At 42.0% G+C, this 16,029-nt stretch overlaps 1 protein-coding gene across 1 annotated transcript; it reads right to left on the reverse strand.

Moving 5' to 3' along the window:
- Nucleotides 1-12,104: 12,104 nt before the first annotated feature.
- On the reverse strand, nt 12,105-15,388 carry LOC113067407 (zinc-binding protein A33-like). The gene is made up of 6 exons (XM_026239799.1): nt 14,993-15,388; nt 14,553-14,648; nt 14,087-14,317; nt 13,800-13,822; nt 13,608-13,729; nt 12,105-13,034 (listed from the first exon to the last, which is right to left on the reverse strand). The coding sequence occupies exons 1-6, from the start codon at nt 15,386-15,388 to the stop codon at nt 12,505-12,507; spliced, it is 1,398 nt and encodes a 465-aa protein (XP_026095584.1). The 3' UTR covers nt 12,105-12,504.
- Nucleotides 15,389-16,029: the final 641 nt, after the last annotated feature.

Below are 16,029 nucleotides of genomic sequence, written 5' to 3' on the forward strand. Positions count from 1 at the left end.
ATAGTAGGCCACCTAATAATGATAATAAAATACATTAATAGGAGAATGAGTCTAATATCGTCTTGACTATAATCGATACGTAATACTATCACCAACACCTAGGATGAATAGGCATAACTTTGTAGCGGAGGTGATGTCGACTTTTGCCAGAGGAGAACCACGACCCATGGAATGATGAAAATCAGAAAAACTGCAACCTTTGGTGTGCATATTCCAGGACATTTTATTTTATTATAATTTTTTTTTTCAGTGAGGAGATACAGAAAAGGCTCCTGCGGGAGCAGACACTGCTGCGGCAGTGGGGAGATACAGAAAAGGCTCCTGTGGGCAACCATTTATGCTGCAGCACCCGGGGAGCAGTTGGGGGTTTGGTGTCTTGCTCAAGGACACCTCAGTCATGGTATTGCTGGCCAGAGATTCGAACCCACAACCCTACGGTTAGGGGTCAAACTCTCTAACCATCTCTAAACTCTCTTTGTCTTATATTGAGAGCCTTCTTACTTTTTCTTTCATTTGTTGGTTTAGTAACATTTCAGTGAAGGACCGAAACTGTTTAAATAATATTGTGAAAGTCTGCTCCAAAATTATTGGAATCCAAATGTGCGACCTAAATTCTCTGTGGGAGAAACGTGTTCTTCAAAAAGTAAAAAGTCTGTTGAACCAACATCATATTTTGGGTGATGAATTTGTTCTTATGCCATCAGGTCGGCGTTACTTGCAGCCCCCTAGAAAGACAAACCATTATGGGAGATCATTTATTCCTTCAGCAATTATGCTGTTAAACGTTGAGCTGAGTAAATAATTATGGACTGATCTGTTCTTTGTTGTTGTTTTTAAATTCTGCTTTGATGTCTTTTTATTTATAAATTGTCCTTGGACTCGGACCCTATCATGTTACCCTTGTTATATACATACTATGGCTGTGTGAATGGTATGTCTAGACGGTGTACTGTAGAAACTGAATTGCCCTTTGGGGATTAATAAAGCTTTCTGTATCTGTATCTGTATCTAACCTCTAGGCCCATCTTCCCCCTCCTTGGCTGTGGGAAGAGTAGACAGGTTAGTAACATTTGATAGGGCAAATGAATGCGTAGCCTACTGTGTTGCCAGCTTAGCAATTGGTTGCCTAATTTGACAATTCCTTAAGCCTTTGTCCACAGCAGTACGTTCCTGTTGGAAAAGCATCATCCCTCTTGTTTTGGCCTTCCAGCCTTTTTAAACAGCCTTCAAAACGAGTAAATTTGGAACACTGGTTTCACATTTTAGTATAGACTGTGGAAACAGAGGCTTCTGAAAACTATGAATAGCATTTAGTCTTGTAAAACATACCAATAGACTAAGTGATCATGCCAGTAAATGGTGAAATATGTCCCTAAATAAATTGGTCCTGCCAGAATAATTGCATGAAACTGATGTCTGTATAACCTCAGTGAGGTTTAAACATGCACGGTAAGGCAGATAATATCTTTGGACATTTCAGTGTGGATGACGACTCTGGAAAAAATGCCTTGGCTTCGTGGTAAAAAATGGCATCGTCATCCAACAGAACTATGTCATAACCTCATTTAACAAACTTTAAGCCACCTTTCCATGGCACACGACATTTGGACACGATTGTCGCATTTCTCCCTCTAGCAGCAGTCATGCAAAACTTTCAAACTGGTCATGCAGCAACTGTTACATTCGCATGTTCACCATGGTACAATTAATAATTTTAATGAATATAATCTATGTAATGTATGAATACATCGTCACAAATCAGATGACCCCCAAAATAAAAACAGTAGGTTTTATGGGGTGTTAATCACGTAAATAATAGTTTAATAATTATTTCTCCCATAATTATTATAAACCACCATTTTACATAAATTGTGTTTGAAGAATAATTTTAAAGTTAACAAAATATTGGTAATTCTGACCTCGCACCGATAGATTTGATTAGAATACATCACATCCGGTCGGGCGTTTGCATACGGTCTAGTCACAGAAGTTCAAATATTTGAACGCATCCGAGGCTCAAATTTCACCTGAAAATGTATTGATTTACAGTATTGTTCAAAATAATAGCAGTACAATGTGACTAACCAGAATAATCAAGGTTTATAGTATATTTTTTATTGCTACGTGGCAAACAAGTTACCAGTAGGTTCAGTAGATTCTCAGAAAACAAACAAGACTCAGCATTCATGATATGCACGCTCTTAAGGCTGTGCAATTGGGCAATTAGTTGAAAGGGGTGTGTTCAAAAAAATAGCAGTGTCTACCTTTGACTGTACAAACTCAAAACTATTTTGTACAAACATTTTTTTTTTCTGGGATTTAGCAATCCTGTGAATCACTAAACTAATATTTAGTTGTATGACCACAGTTTTTTAAAACTGCTTGACATCTGTGTGGCATGGAGTCAACCAACTTGTGGCACCTCTCAGCTGTTATTCCACTCCATGATTCTTTAACAACATTCCACAATTCATTCACATTTCTTGGTTTTGCTTCAGAAACAGCATTTTTGATATCACCCCACAAGTTCTCAATTGGATTAAGGTCTGGAGATTGGGCTGGCCACTCCATAACATTAATTTTGTTGGTTTGGAACCAAGACTTTGCCCGTTTACTAGTGTGTTTTGGGTCATTGTCTTGTTGAAACAACCATTTCAAGGGCATGTCCTCTTCAGCATAGGGCAACATGACCTCTTCAAGTATTTTAACATATGCAAACTGATCCATGATCCCTGGTATGTGATAAATAGGCCCAACACCATAGTAGGAGAAACATGCCCATATCATGATGCTTGCACCTCCATGCTTCACTGTCTTCACTGTGTACTGTGGCTTGAATTCAGAGTTTGGGGGTCATCTCACAAACTGCCTGTGGCCCTTGGACCCAAAAAGAACAATTTTACTCTCATCAGTCCACAAAATGTTCCTCCATTTCTCTTTAGGCCAGTTGATGTGTTCTTTGGCAAATTGTAACCTCTTCTGCACATGCCTTTTTTTAACAGAGGGACTTTGCAGGGGATTCTTGAAAATAGATTAGCTTCACACAGACGTCTTCTAACTGTCACAGTACTTACAGGTAACTCCAGACTGTCTTTGATCATCCTGGAGGTGATCATTGGCTGAGCCTTTGCCATTCTGGTTATTCTTCGATCCATTTTGATGGTTGTCTTCCGTTTTCTTCCACGTCTCTCTGGTTTTGCTCTCCATTTTAAGGCATTGGAGATCATTTTAGCTGAACAGCCTATCATTTTTTGCACCTCTTTATAGGTTTTCCCCTCTCTAATCAACTTTTTAATCAAAGTACGCTGTTCTTCTGAACAATGTCTTGAACGACCCATTTTCCTCAGCTTTCAAATGCATGTTCAACAAGTGTTGGCTTCATCCTTAAATAGGGGCCACCTGATTCACACCTGTTTCTTCACAAAATTGATGACCTCAGTGATTGAATGCCACACTGCTATTTTTTTGAACACACCCCTTTCAACTAATTCAACTAATTGCCCAATGAGCGTGCATATCATGAATGCTGGGTCTCATTTGTTTTCTGAGAATCTACTGAACCTACTGGTAACTTGTTTGCCACGTAGCAATAAAAAAATATACGAAAAACCTTGATTATTCTGGTTAGTCACATTGTACTGCTATTATTTTGAACAATACTGTATGATGCAGGGTCTGAGCCGCTAGAGGAAGCAGCCTCAAACTGCGCCTCGGCCGGAAAAGTTGCGGTGAAAGGCTGAACCGCGGCAGGTAAGAACTGAGGTGCGATTTCAGCGCTTGAGGAGAACACGTTCTTGATTGGATCAATTGTGGTGTCAAGCGAGGCGAGCTCGGGCTTTGCGCGGTCTATTGGCCATGACGTGTGGCTTGGCGAGATGAGCAGCTGTCACGATGACGTTGGATGGTGCTCAACGACCGTGTTTAATGATCATGGGTATCAGCAAAAGTAGCAGATCTGAAAAATCCCTGGTATGGATCTCCTCGGTGGCAGGAAAATTGGGTCTGTGGTAAGATGACAGACAGAGCGAACCGGGATGCTGATAAACTGTCAATGGAGACAGGGAGGCTAATTCAGCTGTATTTATACCCTAAGGTTGATTATCTTAAGTGGCTCCACCTGTGCTAATTAGGCTAAGTATCTGACGTGCTCCTCCCGAACCTTGTTATAAAACTACATTTTGAGAGGGTTTTCTTCTGTCAACAGCATGTCTTCAGCATCTCTCTCAGAAGTAAAACAAACCTGAAAGTGTTGTTCCCCAAGCCAGTTACAAAACACACCCTTTCAGAGTTCAGACAGACCGCTCAACGTATTTTTATCAAATTTAAGATGTTTGAATATCAAACTCTGTCCAAATAACTGAGGCATTTGCTATCTCTGAGAAAATATTTAAACCTAAAGATCTTACACCAAGAGTTATTCTGAAGAACGTCAGCGATGTCACCACAATATAAAAAAAACACATGGTGCCGTTCAATGGCGACTCGGTACTACTCTCTTTTTTGGTTGTTTGTTTGGTGTTGTCCTGCACGTTCCTAGAACCCAACCTTGGTATTGTTCAGTATGACAGATCTGCATTACTTTATATTCGGGACAGCATGCTCGTTTTCCTGCCCGATCTACCGCCGGATTGCCTACTACATAAGGAGCGGCTTAACCAACGCTGGAAGACTCGGAAGCGGGGTGTGAGGGGTGGCGCTCTTGTCCGGCTTAGGCATCGCATTTACTGCCCAGCTCTACCTAGTCTGATTCTTTCCAATGTCCGCTCCCTGGCAAACAAAATGGATTAACTTTCTATGCTCATTCGTACACAGAGAGATTTCAGGGATGAAGCCGCTATCTGCCTGTCTGAGACATGGTCGGTTGAAAGTTTCCCGGACTCCATGTTACAACTAGCAGGCTTTTCTCTACACCGTGCAGACCACACTTTGTGTTCACAAAAATTACATGGAGATATAGAAAAAAAAAGAATAGAAAGAATAGAAAAAAAAAATAGAATCTCGTGTCTTGATTATAGTTGTAATGATTATAGGCCTGTGGCCTTAACTTCTGTCATTATCAAAGTGTTTGAGCGTTTGATATGTAAACACCTGTTCAGTATTTCACTTGACCTCCACCAATTTGCTTATAGAGCAAATAAGAGTGTTGATGATGCAGTTTCACTCTGTTTGCATTCTATTCTTCAACATCTGGAGTTAAAATCTACATATGTACATGTCCTCTTTATGGACTTTAGTTCTGCGTTCAACACCATAATTCCTGTGAAGCTGATCAACACTTTACAGGAGCTAGGTGTTAGAACATCACTTTGCAAATGGATTTTTAACTTTCTATGCGATAGGAAGCAGGTGGTCAAAATGGGTGATTACGTCCCACAGTCAAAGTTTTTGAACACTGGCGCACCTCAGGGCTGCGTCCTTTCACCACTTTTGTATTCTTCATACACACAATTCTGTCAATCACACACCAGTTCGGTTTTGTTGTTTAAGTTTGCTGACGATACCTCTGTAGTTGGTCTTATTACTAATGGAGATAAGTCTGACTACCGCAGAGAAGTGGAAGGGCTGGTGAAATGGTGCGAAAGCTATAACTTGATACTTAACATCTCAAAAACCAAGGAACTGGTTGTGGATTTTAGAAGGACCCCTAGTCCCCTCTCTACGCTTTCCATTAATGGGGTGGAGGTGGAGAGGGTCACTTCCTTCCAGTTCCTGGGGACCACAATCCAGGAATCCTTATCATGCGAGCTCAACACTAATTTCAAGATCAGTAAAGCTCACCAGCGACTCCACTTTCTGCGGCAGCTCAAAAAGTTTAGAGTCAGCCGAGTTGCCATGACCCACTTTTATAGGTCAACTATTGAAAGCGTGCTCACTTTTTCCATGCATGTCTGTTTCGGTCACACAACCGCTCAGGACAAAACTAGGATGAAAAGAGTAGTACGCAGAGCATAAAAAATTATAGGCTGTAGTCTCCCTTCACTTTCTTCACTTTTCTCCACCAGAATAATCAGAAAGGCTAAAAACATAATAGCGGACCACTCTCACCTTGCTCATCATCTCTTTAATCTCCTTCCATCAGGAAGAAGATATAGGAGTATCAAGACTTCTACATCACGTTTCAGAGACAGCACTTACCCTCTGGCTATCAGACATCTGAACTTGCACTGACTGCTAGCAGCACTTTATTAACGGTATGCACTGTGCTCTTTCTCTGTCGAGGGGTATTGTCTTTTTTTCTGCGGGGTGTTGGTCTAATGTCTTACTGGTTGCTGGGTATTTTGGTCTCATGATGTTTGTCTTTTGGGTTATTTACGCCTGAGAGTTGTACCAAGACAAATTCCTATCAACTTGTTGACATGGCAATAAATTTATTAATTGAATTGAATTGAAAAGAACAACTACATTTATTACTGATCACACACTGGGTTATTTAAAGGTATTTTAATCAAGATTTCATTAGTGCCATGTGCTCTTAGCATTTATGCTAGCAAGTGGAGTTTTTAGCAAAAATAAAATAAAACAGTCAATTCTGTTACTGTTAAACTCTGTTACCAAGGCAGAGTAACAATGATGACAATAGTGTAACAGAATTGACTTTACTAGACAATTGTTTCTATTCTGTTACTTTACAATTCTGTTACTTACAGGGTCAACTATGTTTAGCAACTATTTACAATTGCATTTGATGTTATAACATTACTCATAAACATCACATCTCATAAACATTACTGGAAAATGATGCACCATTGTAATATTTCAACATCATTTTTTATCTGGATATTGTATATAGTACATTTTCAGATGTCAAATATTTGCTCCAAGCAGACAATTCTGTGAAGAGATTTTTATTTTATTTTATTTTCTGTATGCATATGTGAAATATAATCTCAGTTCCCAATGCTGGAATGTAAGGACTGTTTGTCTAATGATACAAGAAGGATCTTTTCTTTTATGATTTATTGTTATTTCTACACATTTCCTAATTTGTTGACAAACAATAAAACATCTGTTGTTTCATTAAAATGTAAAAAATGAAATAACTTGTGTTTGTTAAGGACTGAATTATTCAATTAAATATGTTTTTAATAAGATACTGGACAGATTTCTGTCCGTGAACAGTTTTTCCACACGATACTTCACACTTTATGTGTGTGTGCAGTTTATAATGATATATTAAGCATTTTATTAACATTAATCTCGTGTAATTTAGATGTATACCGTTATTCATTTCATTGTGTTATACAAGTTATTTTCTGTTTGTGATATTAAAAATAATGTTTCAACTTTATGGGCTTTTTATATGAAATATATTTTAATCACAAGATTCAAAACAGATGTTTACTCCAAAGTCAAGAACAACACACGCATCATACATATTTCTATATGAAAACTAAAACATACAGGCATCAAACTGTTCTGCTAACAGATTACTTTATCAGACTACAATCATTAAATACTTGTGATTGATCAGACTACAGTTACTGTTCCATGGATTTCTGTTGTGGTTTCCCAGTTATCATCTTTATGGGAGATCTTTGATCACATTTCTCAAGAGACACACTTCTTTCTTCTGTAGATCTGTAGAACTGTCACAGCCACACCTTCTACACTCCCGGAATCGGACACTTACGCCACACCCACTCGTCCCCAATCACCTGAATTCTGAACACCTGTGCATCATCACCAGTGCCACATATAAAGCCATCAGTCACCATCACCCAGTGTCTGGTCTAGCACCGATCTCCTCACTTACCTGAACGCCATTCGTGTAACCTACCTGATCTACTGAACCCTCTTCATCCTCATCTGTATTCCTGTTCCCATCGTCTTCGTCTGAGTCGCCACCTGTATCACCATTCACCTGAAGGAAAGTTGTGTTATTCTCTGTGTCATCTACGTGTCAAGATTCACCTGTGTCTGAAACCTCTGATTCACATTAAACACTAAATCACTGAATCCTCTGTGTCCTCGTCTGAGTCTGACAGAAGACCAGACCTCATGCAGATCTCTTCAGATACAGGCGAGGACCGCACCACGGATCCCTTCACTGAACTGATTCACGCTGTACGGTCCTCACTAATGCAACAAACTCAACTTTCCTCACCGGCTGTTAACAGTTCAAACACCGCTACAACTCCGGTCACTTCTTCAGTTGCCCCTGCGAGTCCCATGGCCAAACCAGCGACATACAGCGGCATGGCGGAGGATTGCAGCGGGTTCCTGCTACAGTGTTCCCTCTACATGGAATCCAACGCTCATTTATTCACCACTGAACGCAGTCGAGTCGCATTCATCATCAACCTGCTCTCAGGTAAAGCTCTCCAATGAGCTCAATCTCTCTGGGATTCGAACTCATCTGCCCTTGGATCAGTCACTAACTTCTGTTCTCAGTTAAAATCCATCTTTGGTCAACAAACTTCTGCATTGTCTGTCCATGATCAATTATTTACAATTCGCCAACAGAAAGATGAATCCGTGAGTGATTATGCCATACGCTTCCGTACACTCGCTTACATAAGCGGCTGGAATGAAACTGCCTTAATTACAGCATATCGCCACGGATTGTGTGACAAAATACAAGGTTTGATTCTGGTGTACGAAGACTCACTGGGACTTGAGTGTCTCATCCAGAAATCCAGGGATGCCCCTGGCTTAACCAACACCAACCTCACATCCATTGGCCCACCGGTGAGATCCTGAAATGGGGAAAGTCCTGTCATCATACCTGCATCACTCCCCCAGTTAAAATTCCCATGGTCGTTCCTTCCATAAAGAAGTCATCCCTACCGGTCCAGTCCACATCAGTGGAAAGCCCCGACACTAAGGTGGATCATATCATCCCTCCTGAATATCGGGCGTTCCAGGATGTGTTCAGTAAGCGGTTGGCAACGAAACTTCCACCTCATAGGCCATGGGACTGCGCCATTGACCTCCTGCCGGGAGCAACCCTTCCAAAAGGACCAGTCTATCCACTGTCAATCCCGGAGCAGAAGGCCATGGAGGAGTACATACAGGAAGCCCTCACTCAGGAGTTCATCCGACCATCTACTTCCCCTGCCGCTTCCAGCTTTTTCTTAGTGGCCAAGAAGGACGGAGGCTTGAGGCCATGTATCGACCATCGCCATCTCAACTCTCAGACCGTCAAATTCAGTTATCCTCTTCCCCTGGTCCCAGCGGCGTTAGAACAACTACGTGGAGCCAAAATCTTCACTAAACTGGACTTGAGGAGCGCCTACAACCTGATCCGCATCCGGAAGGGGGATGAATGGAAGACTGCTTTCATCACTCCTTCCGGGCACTATGAATACAGGGTCATGCCGTATGGGTTATCCAACAGTCCATCCGTCTTCCAAAACTATATGAATGAAGTCTTCAGAGAATACCTTAACCAGTTCGTATTTGTCTACATTGACGACATCCTCATTTACTCCACATCCAAGCAGGAACATATCCAACATGTCATACTCGTACTCCGAAAACTCCGGGAACACCACCTATACCTCAAATCTGAAAAGTGTGAGTTCCACACGCCCTCAGTCCAGTTCCTGGGATACATCATCGACCCACGTGGCGTGAAGATGGACCAGGGGAAGGTGGACGCCATCACACACTGGCCTCAACCTGGTTCCATTAAAGAACTCCAACGCTTCCTGGGCTTTGCCAACTTTTATAGAAGATTCATCAAGGATTACAGTTTACTCAGTTCCCCTCTAACTTCTCCCCTCCGGAACCGGCCCAAGTCTCTGTCCTGGAACCCCGAGGCCACTGATGCTTTCCACCTACTTAAACAAGCCTTCAAGACCGCTCCGATCCTAGTCCACCCTGATCCCAACCAACAGTTCATTGTGGAAGTGGACGCCTCATCAACCGGGGTCGGAGCAGTACTCTCCCAGCGGCAGGGGGATCCTCCAAGACTCCATCCATGTGCCTTCTTCTCGAAGAAGCTATCCCCGGCGGAGCAGAATTATGACATTGGCAACCGTGAACTACTGGCCGTCAAGCTGGCTCTGGAAGAATGGCGTCACTGGCTGGAGGGAGCCCAGTTCCCTTTCGAGGTAGTTACAGACCACCGGAACCTGGAATACCTCCGTGAAGCTAAGAGACTGAATCATCGCCAAGCTAGATGGGCCTATATTCTTCACGAGATTCAACTTTAAGGTCACTTATCGCCCTGGCTCCCAGAACAATAGAGCCGATGCCCTCTCCCGTCTTCATCAAGCAGATCCTGAACCCGAATCTCCTGAACCAATCCTCCCTCCAGCCATGATAGTAAGTCCCATCCAATGGAATATTGATCATCTGATTGAACAAGAAAACCTTCAACACCCTTCTCCGCCGGGAGGTCCAGAAGGGAAACTCTTCGTCCCTCCTCAACATCGGATTACCCTCCTGGACTTAGCTCATACCTCTCCGGCATCTGGACATCCAGGCAGGAGGCGGACCCTCTCGCTCCTTCAACAGCGTTACTGGTGGCCATCGATGGCTCTGGATACTGTCCGCTACCTCAAAGGATACTCCGTCTGCGCCATAGCAGACACCCCTAGAAGACTCCCGGAAGGTAAACTGGTGCCTCTGCCCATTCCTGAACGTCCATGGACCCATATAGGCATTGATTTCATGACTGACCTCCCTCTTTCTCAAGGCTACACCTGTGTGCTGGTAGTGGTCGACAGGTTTTCGAAGTCATGTAAACTCATCCCTCTCAAGGGACTTCCCACTGCGTTTGAAGCGGCAGAGGCACTATTCCACAATGTATTCCGTCACTTTGGCATTCCAGAGGACATCGTCTCCAACAGAGGTCCCCAATTCATCTCCCGAGTCTGGTCAGCTTTCTTCCGTCTTCTAGGGGTGTCCGTCAGTCTCTCTTCAGGATACCATCCACAGACCAACGGCCAGACGGAGCGTAAGATACAGGAGCTTGGGAGGTTCCTGAGGATATACTGCCACCGTAACCAGGACTGTTGGAGCCAGTACCTACCCTGGGCAGAATACGCTCAGAACTCCCTCCAGCAATCTACCACCGGGCTCACCCCCTTCCAATGTGTCCTCGGATACCAACCTCCACTCTTCCCATGGTCAGGTGAGCCCTCGGAGGTCCCAGCGGTAGATCACTGGTTCCGACAGAGCGAGAGGGTCTGGGACTCGGCTCACGTGCATCTCCAGCGGGCAGTGCGGAGGTATAAGGAGCAAGCGGACGCTCGTCGAAGACCTACGCCGCAATACCAACCTAGACAGCAAGTCTGGCTCTCGACGAGGGACATCCGCCTCCGGCTGCCCTGCCGTAAGCTGAGTCCCCGATACATCGGACCATTCACTATTGAACGGCAACTGAATGAAGTGACCTATAGACTCCAGCTACCTGCACAGTACCGTATCTCACTTTCATTTCATGTTTCACTCCTCAAACCCTTCACTGAACCTTTGTCTCCTCCATCCACAGAGCCTGGTGATGATGCCGTACCTCCTCCTCCAGCCATCGAAGAGGACAACGACATCGGGTTAGAGCTATCCTCGACTCTCGACGACGGGGTCCTCAATTGGAGTAACTTGTAGACTGGGAGAACTATGGCCCGGAGGAGCGTTGCTGGGTTAATCGTAACGACATCCTGGACCCCAGCCTTCTCACTGACTTTCACCGAGACCATCCAGACCGCCCCGCTCCCCGTGGCCGAGGTAGACCCCCTCGTCCCACAAGATCCCAGCCGCCAGGAGCCACCCGTGGAGGAGGGGGTACTGTCACAGCCACACCTTCTACACTCCCGGAATCGGACACTTACGCCACACCCACTCGTCCCCAATCACCTGAATTCTGAACACCTGTGCATCATCACCAGTGCCACATATAAAGCCATCAGTCACCATCACCCAGTGTCTGTTCTTGCACCGATCTCCTCACTTACCTGAACGCCATTCGTGTAACCTACCTGATCTACTGAACCCTCTTCATCCTCATCTGTATTCCTGTTCCCATCGTCTTCGTCTGAGTCGCCACCTGTATCACCATTCACCTGAAGGAAAGTTGTGTTATTCTCTGTGTCATCTACGTGTCAAGATTCACCTGTGTCTGAAACCCTCTGATTCACATTAAACACTATATCACTGAATCCTCTGTGTCCTCGTCTGAGTCTGACAAGAACTTAAAACTGAATTTATTTGTTCATAATTCAAGAAATTTTAAACATTGATGCTGTTATCTTCCTTTTTCACATAAGCATACAATATAAGTGAATATTATAAAAGACATTTACCCCCCCCCACCCTCCCCCCAAAAAAACCTCTTTATTATCTAAAGAGTCTTTAATTGAAACTCATTCATCAGGGAGAGAAATATTGCAGAAAGACTAAAAAACTTACAAATATGAAAGTTAGCACCTGGTTATGGTCGCTATTAAGATGTTTCTCACGTTATCTAACTGTAATCAAAGTATAACTGTAGAACTTATCTCTTACTCATGTGATTAAAACATGATGAAAGATGAAAGCAGTAAGATCCAGAGCTAAAGATTACTGACTACTGATCGATAAGATCCTCAGAGAGGAAGAAGAATAATCATAATTACAGAAGAAAGGGAAGAGTGTGTGAGTGAAGGAGGTTGTGAATGTGTGTAGATGTGTGTTAGTTACAGGATCAGAGAATGACACTTTTCCTCTCTCATAGTCCAGATTCACTCTCACACGATCAAGATTACGTTTAACACGAACACCAGACTCTGGAGACAGTCCGTACACAAAACTCCAGAGACCAATCTGATCATACCACACACTCCAGACATCAGTGTTAAAGAAACCCCAACCCTTCCTCTGGTTTGATGCTGTAGTTACTCCAAGACTCCAGTATTTACTGTGTTTAACCTCCACATCCCAGCAGTGTGTTCCTGAGTTAAAACCCTCTGAACCCAGAACACATTCATCACAGTCAAATCTCTCTGGATTATCAGGAACAGGTTGATCGATCCTGATGTATCTCACACTGGTCAGATCATCCGACACGATGAGATCTGGATGAGCCGTGTTTGGATCCAGAATCACAGGAGCTGATGAGACACAATCAACAGATCATGATCAAGAGTGAACACAACATGATACGTTTCTTATAAAGCAAACATACAATAATTAAATGTGCTTAAAAAAATCTGTGTCAGTATCAGCCACTTTACTTGATAATTATTCAGTAATTAAAATAAACGTTGAATAATGAAAAAACAGCAAAGAAATCTACAAAAAAATAAAATCAAATAATTAGAAAAATTGTTTTAGCAACTACTTGAAATAAAATTAACATAACTGAATAAAAATTTATCCTAATTAAAAATTATTTTAAACAAAGTAGTATATAAACACCAAAATAAAAACAGTTTTTTAGCAATGTTTCTGTCCGTCTGATCAAATAAAGAGTTTTAAAACTGCTGAAATCACTTCTGTGTGTTTCGTGACTGAAAATGAAAGTGAAGCGCACTGAATTGTGGGATTGATTATTTCTAGAAGTGAGCTGCTGATTTTGGTGCAGTAGATGATCAGGTTCTTCACAGATAATGCTGAAATCTGTCAATATTGCATCATTTCCAGTGTGTGTGTATGAAGCTCAGATCTTCTGCAGTCAGACTCACTGTTCTGGACGATGTCCTGTATCTTCTTCCAGACTCTGAAGGACAGGTTCCCCAAGTAACGTGGCACATGAATCAAAGCTCCAGAAGGAGTCTGTGGATCCGGCTGTGATGAGATCTGGACTCTGGAAGAACATTCAGGATCAGAACTGAAGTGACTCTGGATCAGAAGCAGAGAGAGAGAAGATCACTCACCTTTCCATCGAGACCGGAAACTCCTGCAGAACAAACACAACATTGATCAATCTATCTATCAATCAATCAACCATACATCAATCAATCAATCAATCTATCTATCAATCAATCAACCATACATCAATCAATCAATCAATAAATCAATAAATCAACAACTCAATCAATCAATCAACCATACATCAATCAACCATACATCAATCAATCAATCAATCATCAATCAATCAATCAATCAATCAATCAACAGTCAACAATCAATCAGTCAATCAGTGTATGCTGTGAAATCAGACCTTCAGAAAGCAGGCGTCACTGGCTCTCATCTTCTCCTCCGTGTCTTTGATTGTGTGTGAAAGAGCTGAGATGTGTCTGTTCATCTCCTCCAGCTTCTCCTTCATCATCTGCTTCTTCTGCTCCTCTTCCTCTCTCAGTGCAGTGATTGTAGCTTCTTCTTCATCTCTGAGAAACTGATGAAGCTTCTCAAACTGCTGTTTAATCTGACGCTCTGTGTGCTCAGCTTGAGACTGAAATCAAACCACATTCACTTCAATCGTCTCCATCAACACACATCAACACAATCACATCATTCAGATCTGAGAGAAACTCAGATACAGACATATAACAGATCCAGAAGAAGATTGATGCTCCTCATTTACACAAATAATCAACTGGAGTCCATTATATTAAATATATCAGATCAGAACTGTATATAGTGATCTACAGCTGTAATGAAAATGGCTCTGGATTCTGTTTCCTCACCTTGATGTGTTGAACTGTTCTCTCAAACTCTCCTTTCATTTCTTCATTGTGTTGAAGTGTCTCTTGTAATGACTTCAATGCTGTATTGAGCTCTTCCTAGAATTAAAAATAAAATTAAAATACATAAAACACCAGATTACAGTGAAACAAAAGAGATGATAAAATGATATGATCATACAATGCAGTGCAAAAGTATTTGCCCCCATCCTGATTTCTTCTGTATTTGTGAACGTCTCATAATAAATTAATTCAGAAATTAAAACCTGTCTTAAACAAACACAACCTGGGTGAACACAAAGCACAGTTTGTAACTGACAAACTTATTTATTGAAGCAAAACAAAGTTATTCTACACCAACTAGGCCTGTGAATCTGATCAAATGAACTCTTAAACAGGACTTTTATAATAACATGAAGATGGCTAAAAGCCACTTTTCTCACCTTATATGATGAAACCACTTCATCGATGGGTCTGAATTTATGATTGTCATGTTTCCGTGAATTCATACACACTACACACACCGGCTGTTTGTCCTCCAGACAGAAGAGTTTGAGTTTCTCACGGTGTAAACTACAGATCTCCTCAGATCCTGATGAACGAACCTCATTTCTCTCCTTCAGGAACGACTCACACAAGTTTTTTAACACAAGACTAACTGGAGGCTGATCTCTTGATGATCTTCTTCTGCAGACGGGACACTCCTGAGTTTCCTTGGTTCTCCAGAACTGTTGAAGACACTCTTTACAGACACTGTGACTACATGATAAAACAACAGGATTCTTGAAGATTTCCTGACATACAGGACAAGAAATATCATCTTCAGATAGAGAAGCCATTTTCACTCTTAGAGCTCCAGTGATCTAAACTTTACTTATGAAAAACAAATCCCCTCGAGAATCACAAATATCTAATATCTATTCAGAACCAAACTTCACAAAGATCCTTCTGTAAAGTGTTTCTCTTGGTTCTTCACTGATGGCTGGTTCTTTATTGTTTTTGTCAGTAGAGAAGAGAGTCAGTGTGAGAGAAGCAGAAATAACACGTCAGTCTCTTCCTGGTAAGAGCTGTGAGAGGGAGGAGCTTATGATCACATGACTGTGTTTAAACAAGTCTGACAGGAACATCAGGATTTCTTCAGGTAAAATATTAACAAACTGCATTCAGAATGAACTTTGAAACGTTAAAATAAACTGCTATAAAACACACACACACGCAAACACACACACACACACACACACACACACACACACACACACACACAAAAGAACAACGAAGAATACACAGATGTTAAAGGGGTCAAATGACGTTGCTAAACATTATTTATTTTTAAACATTATTTATTTGGTGCGTTTAGGGTGATCAAATGTGTTTATACAGTTTAAGTTTAAAAACAACTTTTTTTTGTTCACATACTGCACATTGTCCCTCTGCTATGGCCCTCCTTCTGAAACACGTACATTCTGAGAAGTGAGGTGTG

Source organism: Carassius auratus, linkage group LG28B (genome assembly GCF_003368295.1).
Source record: "Carassius auratus strain Wakin linkage group LG28B, ASM336829v1, whole genome shotgun sequence".
In the NCBI taxonomy this organism is placed as follows: domain Eukaryota; kingdom Metazoa; phylum Chordata; class Actinopteri; order Cypriniformes; family Cyprinidae; genus Carassius; species Carassius auratus.

What these genes read in the sequence shown, in the direction of transcription:
- LOC113067407 (XM_026239799.1), bottom strand. Translation starts at nt 15,388, where the DNA reads ATGGCTTCTCTATCTGAAGATGATATTTCTTGTCCTGTATGTCAGGAA. An exon ending in GAACAGTTCAACACATCAAG is followed by an intron (nt 14,318 to 14,552) that starts GTGAGGAAACAG and finishes GTTTGATTTCAG; the next exon opens with TCTCAAGCTGAGCACACAGA. An exon ending in ACAGGACATCGTCCAGAACA is followed by an intron (nt 13,035 to 13,607) that starts GTGAGTCTGACT and finishes GTGTCTCATCAG; the next exon opens with CTCCTGTGATTCTGGATCCA.